The 21,685-nt window shown below is 35.6% G+C and overlaps 1 protein-coding gene across 4 annotated transcripts in view; it reads left to right on the top strand.

Annotated features, from left to right (window-relative positions):
* DMD (dystrophin) overlaps positions 1 to 21,685 on the top strand; it is a 1,141,085-nt gene that overhangs the window by 950,030 nt on the left and 169,370 nt on the right. For all 4 annotated transcript variants that reach the window (XM_058829412.1, XM_058829411.1, XM_058829410.1 and 1 more), the window contains 3 exons: positions 2,055 to 2,211; positions 9,452 to 9,572; positions 10,239 to 10,507. In XM_058829412.1, the coding sequence (XP_058685395.1) occupies positions 2,055 to 2,211; positions 9,452 to 9,572; positions 10,239 to 10,507 (547 nt within the window). The remainder of the gene's footprint in view (positions 1 to 2,054; positions 2,212 to 9,451; positions 9,573 to 10,238; positions 10,508 to 21,685) is intronic.

Below are 21,685 nucleotides of genomic sequence, written 5' to 3' on the forward strand. Positions count from 1 at the left end.
GTGATTCTTTTTGCATTTTTTCCCTGTAAAACCAGACCTGGGGAAGCAGGGAAGATGTGTTTGCCTCCATTTGCTGCCCTTCTTCAGAAGAGGTGGAAGCTTGCTTATTCCAAGATAAACATGAGACAAGGGAATTAGCCTGAATCAGAAACTTGGCTCCTTGACTGTCTCCTGTCCTAAAATCCTGTGGTCCTTGCTCTGGTTGTTACCTCCTGGAGCTCTCCCTAAATAAAAAATAATAAAAAGCTTCTCTCCCCATTGTTACTTCCAGAGGTATCACAGAATGAAAGAATGGTTTGTGTTGGCAGGGACTGTGATCATCCAATGCCAACCCCCCTGCCATGGGCAAGGACACATTCAGGTTGCTCAAAGCTACATCCAGCCTGGCCTTGAATACTTCCAGGGCTGGGGCATCCACAACTTCTCTGGACAATCTGTTGTAGCGCCTCACCACCCTCGCTGTAAATAATTTATTATATATAAACATATATATAACCTAATCTTTTAGCATGCAGGGCCTTCTCTAGATTTCACTGCCTGCAGGACTGGCCTCCCCCTGCTGTGATGCCATCTTGCCCCTGCTCCCAGATGCTCTGTGAGAGAAGTGATCAAAAGCCCTGATCTGTGTGTGTCCTTCACATATAGCATTTAAGTTTGAAAAAAGAGATTTTCCATTAGCTCGCATACTTTGAGAGCAGCTGAATTTTCTGTCAGCGTGTGGCTGATCTGTCCCTTTCCTTTCTCTTTCCTTCCCACTTTAATTACCTGATGTAAGAGGCTGGAAAGAAGACAGGATTCATAGAGCATTTCAGAGAAATGCATCTGTCCCTACCTCCAGCAATTCCTCATTTCCGTATCCAAACCAATAAGGTTTGCAAAAATGCTGAGTCCATACTTTTCACCTTTCTTTATAGAACATTATCTATAAGGTATAGGAGTAGAATTCTTGGCATCAGAAGAGAATGATTTTATGTGAAATCACTGTAGAACAAGATAAATGTTATATGAACAAAGCTAGAACTTAAACAGAAATGTATGAAATAAAAGAAAATTTGTCTTTATTTTCCAGCACATTTTTTCCACTTTACTGTTATGTAATACTTCTTTGGTTTGACTTACTAAGAGGATTTCTTATGTTACTTAGAGGTGAATTAGGATTTTTTTTTTCCAAAGCAAAAATTTAAAAAATAGCATATCCATAGGTATTTGTATCCATTTGGTATTTGTCTTTCAAGACAAAATTTTAGTGGGGTTTTTCTATGGTACAGAGAAAATTGAAGATTTTATCAGTCCAGCCACAGAAAACAGATGCTGAAATTTAGAAGCTCTATACTTGATCCCAAAGAACCACATTTATGCATATACAGAGGAAATATTTAGAAAATATCCTTATGATGGAGACCTTTTTTCACAAAAATAATATTTTGTCTTTTAATTTTCCCAGTGCTTCAAATAGTTTCATTCAAACCTCTGTTTAAATGACACTGACATTTGGCTAGATAGTGCATGAGGATTCTTTTGGCTTTAACAATTTCCTCTTGACTTTTTTTTTAAAAGAATGGCATTGGTTCTCTTATTTAAAAAAAAAAATAAGATAATGAATATTGTGTAACTTGAATGGTTGGTGTAGTGATTTAGAGAAATGCTTGATCTTCACTGAGTTGGAAAACTAATCTGTGCATTTCAGGTATGTCCGAGTAGTCCTTAGTGATGACTACATTTCTCGTGCTAGTCCTGCATAATAATATTTGTGCACTTCTAGTGAGACTGACAATTCAGTACAGCCCTTACTCACTGCTGAAGAGGAAAACTAAAATGCCAAAAAAAAACCCCAACCAATCAAAAACAAAAATCAGGACATGTGAAAAAAAAGCCAGGACTGTGGAACCAAATATAAATCTGTGTTGCCAGAATCTAATTCAAAGCTACTGAAGCTATTCAAAAATCGTTAACTTAATGAAACACTCAGATCTTTCTCAGTAAATAAGCTTGTACATTTTGGTTTTTACTTATACTGTGCTTGAATCTATCTTCTATTTAACACATGCTTTCAGATCCCATTTGGAAGCCAGTACTGACCAGTGGAAGAGATTGCATCTCTCTCTTCAGGAGCTTTTGGCATGGCTGCAGTTGAAGGAGGATGAATTAAAACAGCAAGCACCCATTGGTGGAGATCTTCCCACTGTGCAGAAACAGAATGATATTCATCGGGTACGTTCGATTTTTTTTTTAATCTTTTGTTCCTTGCTTTTTCCTTTGCAGGCTAGTACTGCATGACAGTCCATGTTGGAAAGAATTCCAAGTATACCTTTTAAACAGAGAAAAATCTTTCAAAGCACAGAAAAATCAGCCTTTTGGAGAAGGAAGTGTTAAATGACCATGACCTTCAGAGATCTGTCACAGGCAGATTTCATAGCCAGAACAATTACTGAGTAATTTTAGAGGATTAAATAAGTAGCTCTGAATATTTTTCAAGATCAGGCATTCCAACTTCATGTATACTTTTTGAGACTGTAGTTTAGCTTTTGAAAACATTTGTGTCAATAGTAGCTGGTATCAGCTCTATTGCACAACTCCCCGCCATGAAAATATTGTGATAACTGCCTGTGGTTCATACTGATTTCACCAGAGAATTCTTATGGAGAGATCATAGCAGAACATCATATGGGGGACCATTCTAGACTAAAGTTGGTATTAAAAGGGAACCTAAATAGAACACTTGTACAGGAAGTTGTTTGGTTGTTGTTGTTGTTTTTAAACCCACCAGAGGAATAATACTTCAGAATAATTCTTCGTGCAAAGATTGACACTGGTTTGTTGGGATGAGGATGTGCTTAATGCATGTCTCCTGTGTTTGATCAATGCACACCAGTCTGATGCTAACCCAATGTCTGCTTTCAGTCTTTAATTTCATATGCCATTGAGGTCTATTCAGGTCTGAATGTAAAATCACAGTTCTAGTACCTCTATTGTACAATATACGTTCAAGCTCTCTTCTCCTTCATCTTTGTGTGTCTTTAATTAAAACAATGATATCAGAGGAGGTTTTTACTTCCTGTTTGATGTCTGATTGTGCTTCATGGTACTATCTAAAAATTTCTTTCAAACAAATGTAGTTTTTATCGAAAAATTGAAATTATCAGTATGGCAGCTTGATTTCATGTGAAGAGAATATTCCAAATCCAATGATCATCCTCCCAAAGCATAGTGCTGTATATACGTAACTTCCTTTGTGAAACTTGCCACAAAAGTTATTGTTTCTGAAGTTCCTAAATGTGTGATTTCATTGCTTAATGGAGAAATGTGAAATGGTGCTTTAAAACAAAATAGGATCAGGTTTTTTTTCTGTTCAGCAGGTAGCTGTATATAAATATTGCTTTCTCATGGGGAAGAGAACATTTGAGAATATTTGAGAACAGATAGTGAGATCAAATTTGCAAAGTGAACATGACATATCTTGCTGCTTTTTGACCCTGAGTTTGTGAAAAGTCTGGAAGTACCATATTCAGCCAGACATTAATTTTTTCACACAGGTATTAATCTACTGCAACAAACTGATGGGAAGTTGTGTCAATACTGGTCAAGGACCTATCTTCACCAACTGATTGAGAAACAAGGGAAACATGAACAAAAAACACCTCTCTCAGTGGCAAATTTTTCTAAGATAATATAATGCTTTTCTGCAAGGGGCATCTCTGTCACATTTCCTAGGTCTTTCCTCTGGAGAGGTGATGTGTAGGATGTGTCTTTCTCACAAAATTTTATGTGGGACTTAAAGCAGTATCACAGAGACAGTGAGATGAAAACATCCATGACTTTATGGGGCAACACCATTCCTTTTTTTACCTTTCCCCTAAGAAAGTTAAGACATGTTATATATAACCATCAAAGTTAAGAGAAGCCTGAGGTCTGTTTTAGCCATAAAGTAGCAACTTCTATAAAGTAGTTTTAAAACCCATCCAGAGTATCAGAATGAAAGAAGCAATATAGATGTTGCTTTAACTCAGTGTGACATTAACTCAAACTCTTTCTCCAAAGACAACTCTTGAGCCAAAACAAGAGTTAGAGATTTCTATAGAATTGTTACAATAAAACTTTTTCCATCTAAATAATATTTAAGTATTTGAAAACATTTCTCCTAGACAGAAGAATTTTTTTTTTTTTTATCTAAAGAAATTACTTCTTATAGTATTTTAGTATTGTATATCTCTCTATAAGCTGTTTAAGGCTTTCCAAGAATTCATCATATAGGTGGCAAGTCTTCAGTGATGAACTAAGTGATCTCTCTGTCACACATCAAACAATTGAACTATTTAGAACTCTTAGGGATGAGAATTGTCACATAAAAGTAAGATACCATGAGTAGGGACAAAATTACTTCATAAAATAGATTTCACTTCTCTTTTTTAACTTCTCTGCCCCTTGCAGGTACATAACACAGGGCTTTGATAATCCAGTCTTGTATCAAAGCTAGCATGTTTTAGTTCCTTTTAGAAATATCTTTTTCCTTTTCCTGTTCTGTACCATTTCAGAAGCGTGAGTATAGGTATGCTGATTCCCTGTGGCAAAAAGAACAAAACAGAACACTTGAAATTAATTTGCCCTGTATGATCTTCAAATATCTCTGACAGAGAAGGGAAAAACAGTCAACATGGGAGCTGACTTCAGCTTGTCATTGACAAAATCTGTTTGCAACGTGTTGGTTGGTTGGTTGGTTGGTTGGTTGGGTGGTTGGGTGGGTGGTTGGGTGGTTGAGTGGTTGGTTGGATGGTTGGCTGGTTGGTTGGATGATTGGAGTGGGTTTTTTTTCCCCCTGGGCATCATGGACTTTGTTACTCTAAAACTTTATTTTAAAGAAGCAGATATACAAAGGCTATATCTGAATGAACTTAAGAAAAATGCTTTCAAATGTTTTCATGAGAGTACAATTATCTAACTTAAAACTGGAGCCTGGTACTGGAAAGCTGCTTTTGAGAGGTTTGGGCCTTTGCTGAAGAGCAGAGTTTATCTCTGAGGGTGTTGGATGTGAATCTAAACAGTAGTTGTTTGTTGATCGTGAGAAAAAGGATCTGCTGAGTGTTCATTTTGTTCTCTTGAATGTCACTTCTGGAAATTAATCTCAGTAAACTAGAGAAGCATCTATCAGATCTGACCAGTCTTTTAAATGACAGAAACTTCCAGTTTTGGTCTTTCTTCATAAGTAAAATGTTTTTCCTTCTGAAGGATTGTTTTTGGCTGGTAATGCCAGAACTGAACCCAAGTAAGTTCTTCACTTGAGAAGTGAATAAACCCCATCAGGGGAACACTATTATATGCAGTTTAACTGATTCAATTGAGAAATAGTACGATGAATGCCAACATGATTTATGCCTGAGTCCTTTTTCTAAAGAAGTGTTGCAAGCTGATTTTATTTTTTTCCCTTAGAGGTAAAATTTAAAGAAGAACAAACATATTTAACCTCTCTATCATTCAGAATACCATCTGGAATACCACAGAGATTCATAAAAGAGATGAAAATAAGTCAGTTCTTACCACTTGAGTGCTCCTAGTTGCCGGGATTTGCTTTAAAAATTTTAAGAGTAGGATTCAGATGAAAATTTCAAATGCTTGAATCTATGCCAGAGGACAGGTTAAACTCAACTGAGAGCAGGTGTATCCGTGCAGTAAAAATCATTGTTGTGTTATAAATGTGAGGTGCTTTTTAGACAAGGCAATTTGGAATGTATCCCAAATACACCCACATAACTGCTATTTATTTGAACTTATATATATAGTAGGTAATTTTTTTTTTAATTTTTGGAATCTGAAGAAATTGTCTCTATTCCTAAGTCTTAGAATGTGTGGGGAGAAGTGGTGGTGGTGGCCTTAGTCAATGATAAAAAATACTTCAGTTCTTAAAAAAATTATTTAATTATCTTACATTTTTCTTTGTTTTACTAAGTAGCATGATATTGCTTCAGTGAAATTGAATTAACAACTGTGTGCATGTTACTGTTAATCTAATTTAAGCAACTTCAGCATCATGCAGATAACCTGCTATGTCTTTGATTCTTTTAAGAGTTGCCTCATTTGCTGTGTAGTAATTTTATTTACAACATAAATAGCACTTATGATCATATAAGGCACTTATTAACAATTCCATGGAAACATGAAATCTGTAACATCACTGCCTAAAGAGGAGTACAGTTCTTGCTTCAACACATTAACCCATTATGGGGCCACGGCTGATACCTCCTTCTAACAATTCGAACAAACCTCATATTTTGAAAAGCATTCCGTTCGGCAAACATGTTGAATTAACCTAATTGTACTCTTTCTCTTTAAAATATGTTGAAAGCAAAAATTTCTAGTTTTTAAGTAACAGAGATTAATGTTAGTTTTACTAATGCTACTCTTTTCTTATTATATTTTAATTTTTCAATTTAAACAATCATTGTTTCTTCATTTAAAGAAGTGGTAGTAGAGGTCTGAGCTAAGCTGATCAATATATGCATTATTAAAATGGTGGACAGAATGCCATTACTGCTGTAGTGTTGATGACAAATAGACATGCTTAAATAAAGTAGTTTACTTACTTTTTTGTCAGGTCATGCATTAAGGGTATTCGATTTCCTCTACAGTCACCATGAAGTGTGGTAGAAGTTAAGGAATTCAATGAAATCAGCCTGCAATCACTAGTTGTACATTAGACATTCATTTAGGCTAATTCTACTTTCAGTGATAGTCCAGTTATTATAAAGATGCATTTGTCAGGGCTCTAGATAGATAAATTCCTTTTTTTTTTCCTCAAAAAAAGGAGAAAATGTCCTTTATTGCTACTTATGATTTTTACTGGTAGTTTATACATATCTCACAACAAAACTTAAATCCAAAAAGCAGCTTTATGTTCTTACAGTAAGAATTTTTTCTTTTGAATGGGCATTCATTATTTTTAATGCTATTCTGTGCTACTGCTTCAGCCTCATGTTTTTTTAATCCTTTCCTTTTCAAATTTCTTTAATTGAAACATATTTTAACTGGGTAGAAATCTGCAGATCAAAACTAGGGAATGAGATGAAAACTGTAAATAGATCTCAACATCATACCGTGTATTATTCTATAAACCAGGATTTACAGACTGTAATTGCCTCCACCAGCTCCAACATTCAGAGTGGAAAAGTTGGATGAAAAGAAGTTTAATAGATTGGCTCGGTTTTCCTTTATTAATAAAGAGACACTTTTCCTGTTTGTGACAAAATACAAAACGTGCAAAGTCAGAAGTTTCTATTAGCATTTCTCTATTGTTTTGAGGAAGATATAATGATTCCTGCCCACAGGCTTTATGGGGTTCATTGCACATATGTTCTCCTTCTGTTGCACAAGAGATACAAGAGGATTGTGACTTCAAACCTCTTCTGGAAAGATAATGACACTCGGTGTATTTGATTGCTGTAGTTTTCTGCAACAACAGTACAAGCTGAAAGAAGGTATTTTTTGTCCTTCTCCTGGTGTGCACATGTACATAGCCAGGGGTGACCTGGCCACAGCAGCAGCACTCCTTACAGCAGGACTACTCATTCCCAAATGTGTAGTTCAGAGGTGTTTCTGGCTTTTAGCTATTCTCCACATCAGTGTATTTCTGCGTTCCCCTGGAATATCGATGACTCCTTCCTGCTGTTGTGTGTTTGCAGAACAGACCTTTGTGCAAGTGCTTCCTTTCTTAGACTGGTTTGGGGAAAATAAGAGAAATAAAACATTTTTGGAAACATTTCTAAAGCATATTATATCTTTAAGTTATTATACCATTTAATGTTTAAAAAGCCCTGGTTTAGCGAGTTTGACTGTTGATGTGATTTTTAACAATAGAGGAAAGCACACAGACCATGGAAATTACTGTGCTGGATTTTAAGTTATGCTTCCTGCTGGCTTACTTGACCTGCAGACCTGCCACACCACTCTAGTGGGACGGAATTATGTGAGATGAACACAAAGGCAAATTAAAGGAATAGATTTTCCTCATTTGGAGGCATGAGAAAGTCTTATTATATTTCCCCTTTCCATCACACTTCATGCAAGAGTCAAATATGAATTATAAGAATTATAAACCTTAAGTCTAAGTTCGACATCTTTCATTCAGCCCTGTAGTAACTCCACTCAATTTTTATGTAAAAAAATGTCCAGTGCTAGTTTACTTGTTAATATACAGTACACTTCTTTATTTGTGAAAATTTGTACTGTTTTTAAAGGTCAACATGATTGTTTAAAACATTTATCTCAGGTATTAATCAAATGACATATCCTCTTATGACAGCAGATAGATTCTGTGAAAAGATTCCAGTCCCATTATTGTCCTTGAAACAAAATAAAGATTTTTTGCTTTGTTATTTCCTTCAAGAAAGCAGACTTTGCTAAAGGGTTTTCCCAAGAACAGCTACAAACCTTTTGGTCAGTACTTAACCATTTAATAAAAAGTGTATCTAAATATTTATAATAGAATAATGTAGTTATTTCCTTAAGTTTACTTTTCTGAAATGCGTTAAGAAAGTTCTAACTGTGAGTGCTCATATTAAAAACTGTGCATGTTCCCACTATTAGTTCTGGTAGGTATTTCCTATGCAGAGAGTCACATATCAAATATAATTCAACATGTAATGAACTTTGTAATATTGAATTTATAATCCTTCATTACTTCATATAAAAATACAAATTTTGTTTAATAATTAACTAAATTGGTGAATTTATTATGTTATGAGCTTATATAATGCTGGTGTTGTAAACAGAATTTTCTAATCCCTGCAGTAAAATATGTTTTCTACCCATGGCATATGGCTTTCCTTCTTGCAGTATTGTGTTTTGTATTACACTGTACTATTTAATTACCTGCATATTTTACCTCTATGCTTCTTGAAACAGTATGCATTCAACAATGTTTCATAAATACAGAGGAAAATGTTGAAATAAAAGCGTGGAAAGGACCATTTAGAGAAATTCACTGCAAGATGCAGAAGAACAAATGCAAGTTGCAACCCACAAGCTGGGTTTTATCTGCATTTGTGTGGTGCGCATTTAGAATCAGATTAATAGACTATTATAGTCTCATTAACAAAAATAGAGAAATGAATAAAGAAATACTGAGATATGTATACTTTCAGTGACCTACCAAAGCTTTAAATACTAACCTTGAGTAACTTACTCATGGTCATTTAAAAGCAGGGTGTAGAAGAGAGTAAAAGAGTAAAAGGAGCTGCTGCTGAAGGAAGAAAAAGGCAGTATGCTGACAGCACATTTGCTCTTTTGAATTCAATGTGATTTCAGGTTAATCAAAAGCTGATTATTTTAATTTTTATGTGTGTGTGTTTTATTGCTTCTTGTCATACACACGTGAAAGCTGCTGCTGGAAATTCTGTTCTAACATTGATATTCTGACTTGGTATTTCCTTATAGATCCACTTACAATAATTTTGTTTCTTAGACTTTCAAGAGGGAGCTAAAAACAAAAGAACCTGTTATCAGGAGTGCCCTTGAGACGGTGCGAATCTTCCTGGCCGAGCAGCCTGTGGAGGCAGTGGAGAAGGTCTGCCCAGAGCCCAGAGGTAATTGAAGCAAGAACAGGGTAATAACACATTGCTGGAAAGATCAGTGATGATCAGTGATGATTAAATAAATCCTGCCAGCCGCTCTGAAAGCATTCCTTTTACACTTCGAGCTGAATGCCAGTATTCAGAAAGTAAGCTAAAAATACAGATGAAAGCAAGCCTTAGCAATCCTTCTGAACACTGTGGTACTAAATAGACATGCATATTTATAAGCAGATTTTGAAACTGCCTTTAAACCTTCAGGACCTGTCTATAATTATAACCTCATTTGAGGGCTCAAAGCTGCAATTTAAGCTAAAATTCACCGTGTAGTCTCAGTACTACAGGAGATCCCAAATCCACCTAATTGCAGCAAAAGCTTCACCGTGATTAATATTTATCTATGTGCAGAAATATTGTGCTGAATCAGCTGATAAATTTCTAGCTACACCTTGCATGTTTCAAAATGCCTTTATGTACTTAAATGCATATTTTGCTGATTTTTATGGTGGCAAGATTTAAGTTTTTCAAGAGATTTTGAAACAAGAATACATTAATAAAACAATTTCACAGGTGCCTTTGGTTATGAAGAGTTTCTTACTGAGATTTGAACTTATCCAGATGGCAACTGTTTTAGTTCTAAGACGGAAGATGTCTTAAAAGCCTCTTCATTTTCACATTTAGATCTGTCACCTGAGGAAAGAGCGCACAATGTCAGTAAACTTCTGCAAAGGCAAGCAGATGAGGTGAGAAGCGAGTGGGATAAGCTGAATGCACAGTCTGCTGACTGGCAAAAGAAGATCGACGATGCTCTTGAAAGACTGCAGGGCCTTCAAGAGGCGATGGATGAACTGGACCTGAAGCTGCGCCAGGCTGAGGCATTCAAGGGATCCTGGCAGCCAGTGGGGGATCTGCTGATTGACTCCCTGCAGGATCACTTGGAAAAAGTCAAGGTACATGTCATATATCAGTATTTCTGAGTATAAAATAGTTCAGTGGTATGAATCCCCATATCAGTAATTAACTTTTAGAGTGAGAAATCTTGTGCCATAGTGATTCATATTAAAAAGTGCGTATAAAGAGTTTTATAATTTCAGAAGTTAAAATGCAATGGGATCCTCATTGAGAATGTATGTTGCTGACAGGGGTAAAAGCACTATAGAAATGTAAAAAATCCTCAGCACGCTCACTGTAAACTCAGGAGAGGCAAAACTGGTAGCTAAAGAAAGCAAAATAAAATAGATACAAGACTATATGGTAAAAGTCTATTGAATTAATCTTTTTCTTTATTATATTTTCTTAAATATGGCGAATACAAAATTGTTTCTATAATTGTGGAGTAGAATTTAAATAATTTTAAATATATGGTTTTTCATGATGGTGGTATTTGCTCCCTGTGTTTTTTTGATAAATAGGCTTCATAACTAAAGGTAGTCCTACCAAAAAAGCAGCAATCCTGGAAAACTTGTCATTATTTTTTATAACTTGATGCTTATCTGCTTTTAAGAGTTGTTTCATAAAACGATTGCTTATTAAGAAACTTGGGCAGACTTGTCTTCCTGCAGCAGGACTGCCATGGACAGACTTGATAAATAATACGGGATTCCTTCAGCCAGAGCACAATAGAGGCAGTTGCCATTTTGATAAGAACAAAGTGCCACTGTTCCAGTCACATAAATGGGAATCATCAGTCATTTTGAAAGAGACCTGAGCTAACTGTTATTTTCTCTAGATGAACATTAGGATCTAAGAAAGAGGAAATAGAATGACTAATGTCAAGAAAAAAATACCTCAAAAAATCAAATGCAGTTTATTAAAATGAAAGTCCTTGAGTTTTAATCACACAGAAAGTTTAATGAGTGTCCTGTGCAGATGCTGTACAAGAACAAATGAAATAGTTAGTAGCTGATGAACAGCTCACTGCAAAATTTGTTTATCTTCATTTAAGTTCATAAATGAACAGAAAAAAAATCTATTTATAAATTCTCAGAAAGTGCTATTACAACCATGGTTTCTTTTTGTTTTTTTAATTTTGAAGAAGATATCCTGAACAGAAACACTGAATCTCTGATGTTACTGGAAAACAAAGCAGGTTGCTTAATTCTAAAGCTATGATCAAGAGTGTTGACTCTGTAATTATAGTTCTGAGACCTGTTATGGTTTAAAAAATAAATGCATTCTAGATAACATAATTAATGACTTAATAATTGATTCACATAAGGGTTAAATACTTCTTCTTTGCAAATGTCTCAGTTAAAAGCTAAATTTGTTGAAGTTATGTAGCCTTCAGGCAAAAGTTTTTAGTAAAAACTAAGGGTTTTTTTCTTTATAAACTGTATTATCAGCCAAACATTATCCAATTGATACATTATCTATGTCTCATCTTTGCTCAGATTTTTATGAGTATCACAATGACTGGTATTACAGTATGAGGCAAAGTATCTTATTTCTCTCAATACATCTAAGAAACCCAAGCATCTTCTGATCAGATCTTCAAAACACTGCTCATATATGATTGTATTTCTTGCAAATCCTCCTCTTAATATGGATCACAGTAGCTTTCCCAAACCTAACCTGATGAATAACTTCCTGGGGAATGTGTTTAACTGAGTGCCATTTGTCATTGTCCTCTTTAGTTATAGCTGCTGGAGATGCTAAGGTCATGGTATAACTTTGAACTCACACTAAATAGTGGATCCTTGGTCAGTATTTATGTTGTACTATTATTATTATTATTATTATTATTATCATCATCATCATCATTATTACACATGCTTCCTCTGCATTAATGTGCAAATTGGTGTTCATCTCTGATTGTGAGGACAAGAGATAGTTTCACCCATCTCCAAAGGATGCAACCTAGACTAGAGGCTATCTATAACCAAAGGATTCAGATTTCTCTGCTGTCATCTGTTATTCTTCCTTCTTTCTTCTCTCATATAAGTGGTCTTATCTGCAGACTGAAATGTAACTTTCTTAATAACACACATTCTTTCTGTCCAGTAAAATCCAAACCATCATTAAGCTGTCTTAAATTCAGTTCAAGCCCAAATGAATCTATTATTTGTCCCTTAATATCCATTGCCTGATCAGTTTGATTGTAGCTCAGATCATATTTTAGACATGGCCTATGATTTCTACTCCCCTCTGCAGCAAATTTAATGATGCTTTCTCCTTGCAATCACTAACAAAATGTTATTTTCATCAGCATGCCTGGAACACTTAGGGTCTCATGAGACCACCTCTCAGATTTTATATTTAGTTTTTGCTGCAATGCGATTGATATGCAACCATGCCTACCTCATCCACTTGATATCTTATTCAAAGACCCACTCCAGGAATTGATGGTACAACTAATTTGTCTCTCTTTCTTCCCCAAAGATTCTCCTTTGCCATCCAAACCATGATAATGGTTATGCTAACAGCATGCAACAATCATTACGTGTCATGCTGATACCTCCTCTCTGTTTTGTTGTCTCTCTGTAGACATCTGCTGAGAAATACTAATAGAAATTAGTACCCATAGGAAGTTTCAGGTTTTTATACTTTACAACTCAGGAAAAATAGGTTTCTTAAATTAAAAGCTACTGTTTTGAGAAGTTGTGCACAGAGTTTTGTGACTGAGAAGCCAGTTTTAATGGTGTGGTTTATCTTTAGCTAAAGGTAGTCCAGCTACTCTCAACATACTCAGGAGAGCACAATGCAAAGCACTTTTTTCTGCCAGTGATATTTTAACTAGCAGCAATATAACTGCTTCAGTTTTCTGTCATACACAGCAATGTAAGGGAACAGCAGAGCCTCTAGACTCCATAACTACATTCTGATTTTTTCTTTGCAGCCTCCATAAAATAAAACAGACCATACCAAACAAACAAAACCAAACCCAAAACCAAAAAAAATGCAACAAGATGCAAAGAGATGCAACAAAATGCAAAAAGATAATGAAGAGCAGGCAGTAGTGTCTGTGGTTTCTTTAGTTCAAAATAGAAGTGCATATCTCTAGAACACTTCCAAATAAAGGGCTATTCATGAAGAATCATGTAGACTTTTTCAATTAACTCCAGTCTGCTATAGGATAATTAGTTCTCCTTCACTGTCACAAAAAGAGGGCACCTTGACTCAATATAATGATTGATAACTGTGCAAAGCAGAACATATAGAATTTAGTGACATAAGTCTTGTATTTTTCTGCAACAGATTTTCATGATAGCCTTAGTCTTGCTACTTAGGAACTGCTGGCTGTTCTTGCAGATTCACTTTCATAGTTATGGGTAAAGCAGTTACATGGACTTTGGGTATAGATTATGGACTTCATGTATTTAATGTAACAAGGATAATCATAAAGGCTACAAATATCCTTTTAAACTCTTTTCTCAGAGCCTATTTGCAATTTTAATACGATTTCTAGTTGCATTACATGCTGTGTATTTCAGACTTTCTTCAGCTTAATTGACAGTTGAAGGCAATTGCATGTCACTGACAAATGTTCACTGGAAAGTGTCAGCCTGAAATTTATTTATTGTAAAACAAATAGGGTTTGCAGTTATTCATAAATCAGAAATGAACTGATCACTGATCTGCTCATCATCTACTCCAAAATTACTCTCTGTGCACAGGGACTGGGGACAATCCTTTTGTCTCTAGCCATCTTGCCTCAAAGTGAGACAAAAGTAAGGCAACGCACCCAAATAATTATCTGAGTTCTAATTGTGTTCATATCCAGCCATAGGAGAAAAGTAAATAGATTTGCAAAGATTAAAATTCCATATTATTACAATAATTTTAATACTAAATCAGCAATTTCAATTTCAGGACACTGAAACAGGGTAGGTAGTTCATTTTAATCGTAATAAAAATAATAATAATAATTTTAAAGTCCTATATATTCTTCCATAGTCCACTTTGGTACTGTTCAGCTACTGCTGTGCTGCAAAGAGGTATTTCAGCAAAGTGAACTCTTGGAGTGCTTTTATGAGGAAACTGTGTTGACAGCTACCTATTATGGGTATTCTGACAGCAGAGTTGTTGAATTTCTAATTTATGTTCTCAGCTCAAAATTATTTTAAATTCTTGGGTAATTAATAATTGTCTATCCTTCCAAAAAAAAAAAAAATCATTTTTGTATGGAGCTATTAGGGGTCACATAGAGGGAAATTAGTGTATGACACCAAAAAGCAAGCCAATAGTCCCCATTCATCCCCTCCTAGCAATGGAGATGTGTACTGGAGATCAGATTTAAATAGATCAATAGAATCTATGCAAGAAATAATTACCTGGAAGATGCATTGAATAACAAGAATTTCCAATCAGCTTGATATCAATAGCAGTGCCAGATTCTTGTTAAACCAAATAGAGGTCAGATTGCAATGTGATGCCTATTCTCTTGTTAATTTTTGCTTACATGAAATTATGCTATGCTCCAAATTACGTTAGCAGAGCTCATGCTGTCCATGCCATAAAATGCCATTACACGGAGAGAAGCTTCTGAGATATTTTTTCATTGTCTTTCTTTACTGATAGACTTTCTACTATAGCTACACTCCTTACTATTCTTAGTTTTAAAAACCACAAAAATGCTAAAGTATTTCATATGCAGAATGTTTACTATGAACTGTGATTTGATTAGATGTTATCAAAGTGTTGGTACAATTAGAAGATGACAGCATCCATTGGTTCATAATTGAATAAGAAACTGCCTGCAGTGTAGGAGGTGGAAGTGTTAATGTTTTCTTCATATTATAACTAAAATAATTACTGTTACAAATTCTGTGATATATTCATACAATAGTTATTTATAATATGTTCTTAGACTGTTTCAAAATGCATATACATTTTTCAGTTTAATTTGAAGATGGCAGTTCCCACCAAGGGCTATAATCAATCTGGGTTAAGATGTTCTATTTTCTTAAGTAAGTCTCCTTTCAAGTTCTGTGCTGGACTCTGGGACTTTTAAAACTATTATATACAGAATAACAATTTCCTACTAATGAATTTTCCAGCTTTCCAAAACCCAAAAATTAGTTCCTAAGACAATTAGAGATGATATTTCTAAACAGATTTTGTATTAGTAAAATATTTGTAGTTTAGAGATTGTTCTAAGATGCTATTAAAGGAGGAGATGATCTAATGGCATACTAGAGGACCTTTAGGTTTTAAATATAAATATGATCAATAAAACCAGAATTTACAAAATATCAACTCTTCATCAACTGTTTTACTGCTAATATAAACTAAAACAACATTGGAGTATGTAACAGCATAATAAACTCTGTTTTAAAATAAACCAAAACCATTCACTGGAACACTTTGACATCTTACAGATGTCCTTGCGATATATAATATTCCTGTGACTTTAAAACTTTGTGGAGATTGCTATAATGAAAGAAATACTTGAAGTTTGTTCAGTTTGTTATATGGGTCAACTTTCGAGATGTTATACATCAAAGGCACATCAGCTAACCACATCACTGAATTGGTGACAGCCTGGTATGTTGCTTTCACCTTTTTTAAATGCATTTTTATACAAGAGAGAATTTAGTAGGGTTGTTTGGTTGTCGCTGTTGAGGCAAGTTTAATTTGCTAAGGTTTTTCTTAAATATGAAATTGAGTTAAAAACCATGAACTGTTTTGTAGAGTAGTTGCACCAGCTGATTTTAGCTCTGTTACGCTTCTTAGTTTGTAGGAGATGAAAGTTACTCAGTTGTGTCCTGTGGTCTCTCAATCTCATTTAAACAGCTCATGAATCAATATACTTTCTTACACAAAAAGAAATATGTTCAAAAGTGATTATTTAGTGTATAATAATCTGGTTGTTTTTACTGATACAAATTTAATTTAAAAGTATAATCTGCCATATGTTCTTTCTGTGTAATCAGATAAGATTCGAGAGTTCATTATGGCAATAGCCTAAATCTAAATCCATTTTAATTACCTGAAGCAAACAATAATTCCCTCTGCTGACTTCTTTTACAATAAGTTATATATTTCTTATCTCAAATTTAGATGCTACCACTGTATCTGTAGTTTTTTTACAGAAACTAAATTACATAGATTTTCTTTCTATATTAAACTTCCTGTTTTAAGGAAGAATCCAAAACCTTTTTTTACATAGGAATAATAAAAATGATGATGAGTAGGCAGAGAAGTGAAATCTTGGTCTTCTAAAGACTGCTCTTCACCATGCTACCTATTGGGAAACAGTGGCATAATTGTGAGACAGAAAAAGTAGCATCACTCTGCTAACAAAGAAGAAACAAAAATGAGTATTCTTTAATTAACTTTCTGAGAAATCACAACTAGTGTAAAAAGGAGCTACTTGTAGAGCATTTTTCTAAAGAACAAGCACCTGGAAAAAAGCTGTACGAATTTAACCCGATTTCTATCAGATTTGTGTTAACTGCATTAACATAATTATTAATAGAGCATAGTAACTGTCTTCTCTTTGATTAAGGATGTTTGGGCTAAAGAATACTGATAACTTTTCCCTGACAACTAGTGCAGGAAAATTCTTGAGTTCTAAAAAAGAAAAAAAGGGACCAGTCAAGGTGGAAATCTTTTCTACCTCCAACCCACTTGGGTAGAAAATGCTATTATTAGATCAACACATTTCATTTAGAGCCAAATTTTCCTTGTATGAATTCACCCTGCTGATTTCAGTGGGAGTTCAACATGCATATCTGCAGGCAGAATTTGACTTTTTAAGTATTGGCAATCTCTGATCTTGGTTTCTGATACCCTGCTGAGAGAACTGACTAATACGTGTGTAAAGACTTGTCTGTCATTTTATGCCTCTGAAGTTCAGAATTGAGGTCAGACCAGAACATTTTTAAGAGGTTTCTCTTTATCAGTTTATCAGAGGGAAGAATGAGGCTTGAGCTTTCAGAAGGAGAATTAAACATTAATTTATAAGTGCCTAGGTGGCGTGGTTAAAGCAGGGACTCTGACATTTAGCATGGCTTTTTGTTTCAAGTTTGCCATATAAATGCAGCACACATAGATATTAGTGTGATGGTGAAGTATTAACATTCCAAGACATGACATCAAATCGAAGATGCTCTTGAACTGTTTGGCTCTTTTCAAAAGCCATTTTTTTCTTATGATCTGGAAATTTAAATATTTAGCCAAGAGGGAAAAAAAGTACAATGCAAGTAACACGTTTCTTCTTACTATGGAACCATTTTATTCAGGCTTTCCTGAGTGTGTCACAGGGACCTGTGTGGCTAAAGGGAGGAAAATTATATCTAAAGAGTATTTATAACATAGCTCTGATCTCCTATATATAGTCTGCTACTGAAACATACCTATGTAAAGAAAAAAGGATGTACCAGAAATTATTATGTAAGCAGATACAAAGACATTCACTGAGACTGGACAGGAGGGAAGAAATGAATTTTAATGTTGTTTGTTTCTGTGATGAGGCAATTTTTTTTGCATGAAAAAATATCTGTCAGTACTGTGTTTCTAATGAAATCTTTTCTTAAAACATTGACAAAATAAATTCTTGGGAACTATCAAGTGTGCAGATTCTGTAATGATATTGTTTCTATGACATGGGCAAATCAATGAGCAAAGTAAAATCAATTTATCAAGCTCCTGTGCTGGTACCCAGTAATTGTCTAGGGACTGTTTGATGTAGAGAGTGCAATGAATGTTAGATTGCCTGGAATGTTTATCAGGGACTCAATGAATTACACATTTCTCATTTTCATCTTTATAAATTTAAGGCCTAATAGAGTTTTATTTTCTTTGCCCAAGGTTAACCTATAATAAAACTTTATAATTGCTACTTAGCACTTTTATAGTGTTTCTCATGTTCCACATAGTATGAGTTAATTTTCTCAGCCTCTTTCTGAGACTGCAATAGAAGTATTATCCCCCATTTACAAATGGGGTAATTGAATCAGTGAAAGTAATTTGTCAAGACAGCAATGCCGCTCAAATTATTCTTATTCTCTTTATATTTTACCTGAAAATTGTTTTATTTTAGTTAGGTTCAATTGTTCATTGAATTAAGAATGATAGTTTTCATCAGCCACACCAGGAGCCACTGTTGTCCATTTCCCAGAGCCACAGCCTTCTCCTCCTAAAGACATGGCAGGGCAACCACCAGAAGGATTTCAGCCTGAAAGCCTGGAAAGGTGAGCACTGCTCACAGCAGCTGTCCAGCCTGTGTCTGGTGCTGTTATAGAAACCTGAGACGTGTTTAATTGAAATTTAACTTTTATTTAACTGTCTCCTTTTCAGCATTTCATTTTAATATTTTAATATTATTTCTTCCTACATTAGCTTGAAAAGTAAATCACTGTCACTTGTGGTTGCTAAAACCTACTGTTAGAACTGAATTCCTTCTCTGGCACTGTTGAAAGGTGCTCTTGCTAGATGTAAGAAGTCTAGGAATTTACACCTTGAGCAGGCCCATGGGAAACTCACATGGTTTAAGGAGTGCAAGGTGCTTCACCTGGGTCAGGTCAGCTCCTGGTGTCCATCCAGGCTGGGGGATGACCAGATCGAGAGCAGCCCTGCTGAGAAGGATTTGGGGTGGTTGGTGGGTGAGAGGCTGGACATGAGCTGGCCACAGGCACTCACAGCCCAGAAAAACAAACATGTCCTGGGCTCATCCAAAGCCCCGTGGGCAGAGGTGAGGAGGGGACTCTGCCCCTCTGCTCTGCTCTGCTCTGCTGAGACCCCACCTGCAGGGCTGCACCCAGCTCTGGGGTCCCAGCACAGGAAGGACCTGGAGCTGCTGGAGGAAGTCCAGAGGCCCCCAAGATGAGTAGAGGGATAGAGCACCCCTCTAATCACCACCCTTAGCGCAGAGAAAAGGCTGAGAGACTTGGGATTGCTCAGCCTGGAGAAGAGAAAGCTTCAGGGTAACCTAATTGTGGCCCTCCAGTAAAGAGGAAAGATGGAGAGAGACTATTTACAAGAGCATGTAGTGACAGGCCAAGGGATAATGGCTTCAAAGTGGCCAGAAGTAGGAGTCAGTGAAATAGTGCATTTGCCTTTAAAATGCTGTACTGCTTTACAGCACAATAGAGATTTGCTTTGTTGTGACTATTTTCTGAGGACAAGGAGTCACTATAACCTGAAAGAGCTTTTGGTAATAAACACAAGTTATTATTCAACATTTTCTGCTTGTATATCTAACATACATTGTTTACATATTAACTAACAACAATAAATTCTGTGTTATTAATTATTTTAAAACAGTTTGATTGAGTCTACAAGCTAAGCATATATACTTTGCAAGTGTCTTTAGCTTTAATAATGTTCACTAAAACCACACTAGAGGGAAACTTTCCTTTGCAAAATTTCCTTTATGTTTTCTGTGACCTTGGTGTAGTCATTGTTAGACTTTCAGATCACACTTTGAAATCCTTCTAGTTACTTACAGTTCCTAGGTACTTCATCGCTTCTTGGTTTCAAAGTAACTGAGTAACTGACTTTGATTATATGGAAAAATTGGTGTGGAGCTGTTCATAACACTTCAGCAGTCATGGGCTCTGCCATGACATGGGTAGAGCTGTTCTTGGGGAGTGAATTACAATCTAAATTTTCTTATTTACTTTTCCCTCTCCATGGAGGAGAACACAATTTCAGAATAAATGGCAAAGTGATAGCATAGCTTGTATTTATTCAGGAATCATAAAGCTATATATCAGCTGTTGATTTAAAATAAATAAATAGATCAAAAATTATAGTAACCTAGTGATCAGTGTTTCAGGATAAGTGCATCTACTTATTGGTGTGCTTCTGTTCAGTAAATTAGGCACCTATATAACGTTGCCACAAATTATAGCTTTTTACCTTGAGAGTTCAGAAAAGAAGCAAATGAATACCTGACATTAGTTCATTTTTCATTTCATCTATTCAAATTTTAATAACCTTATTTTTAAAGAAATACTCACTTAGTCTTCCAAATTGCAGGAAATAACTTTTGAAAAATGTAATGTTTTACTGATTTAGAAATATAGAATTCAGAATGGGAGAGAACTTAAAGGGAATTTGATTTTCTTTCTCCCTGGATGTTTTTTGTTTGAACTATTTTTATCCCAGGAGAGGATTTATATTCTGCTGTAGTGCACTCTTGCTTGGTCATTTCTGAGTTTATAAAAATATATAGGATGGAAAATTAAATCAGCTGAAATCCATTTTGTCTCAACACTGTCTGTCCCCAGGAGCACTACAATCAAATAAAAATACAGGGTGAGTTTAAAAGCAAGCTAAGTGTAGCATATTGAGCTAGTGGCTGACAAACCCAGGTTTCAATGAAATTTGAATCAGAGTACACTAAACCCTGAAAGATGAAACTAACTCATTTTGAATGAAAAAGATGGAGACTGTTAAACTGTCCTGGGACAGTTCAACCTTGTATGGTTTTAAATATAAAATGAGAAGAGATTCTCTGGCCCATGAATACTTCTCCATTTGAACACTAAGTGAGCTGAGGGGTAGAATCCTCAGTGCTGGGAACCCACTGTGGCTGTAGGGCAACAGCTCACCTTACTGTGCACATGGATGCTGCTCTGATTTAACTGCAGCTGCTGCTTGTGCAAAACCTTCCCTCAACAGAAATTATCTGATGCAGGAGAACTCTTCTCCCTAAGTCATCTCATATTTTCTTCACAGTGCCAGACGTTCTTTTTCAGTTTTTGGTCTCTTTTACCGGTTGTGAGAATTGAAGTTTAGTATAAGATGGTGCTAGCAGGAGACTCTTCTATTTGAGGGAGTTCTTCACAAAAATGTCAGGCTGGCATGAGGCCACAGCCCTGTAGAAGTGCTGCTCACAGAGCAGGGAGACAGACTTTCTCTGTAGGCACAGTTGGCCTTTTCTTGAAAAGACTTCCTACCAAGTGTGAGAAAACACCCATGATGGAACATGTAAGGGCATGGATCATGCTCACAATTCTGGACATACCTGAATCCTAATGGGATGCAGTCAGGAGTGCAGAATAAGTTGGCAGGTATTACTAAGAGGCCATTATCAATTGTCTTCAAGAATCATGGCAATTGGGAAAAATTCTTACATCCTGGAAGAGAGCCAAGTGTTGCTCTCACCTTCAAGTAAGACAGGAGGAAGGACACAAGGACTTACAGGTTATTGAGCCTCACCCAAATCCCTGGGAATGTGA

This window comes from Poecile atricapillus, chromosome 1 (assembly GCF_030490865.1).
Source record: "Poecile atricapillus isolate bPoeAtr1 chromosome 1, bPoeAtr1.hap1, whole genome shotgun sequence".
Lineage (NCBI taxonomy): Eukaryota > Metazoa > Chordata > Aves > Passeriformes > Paridae > Poecile > Poecile atricapillus.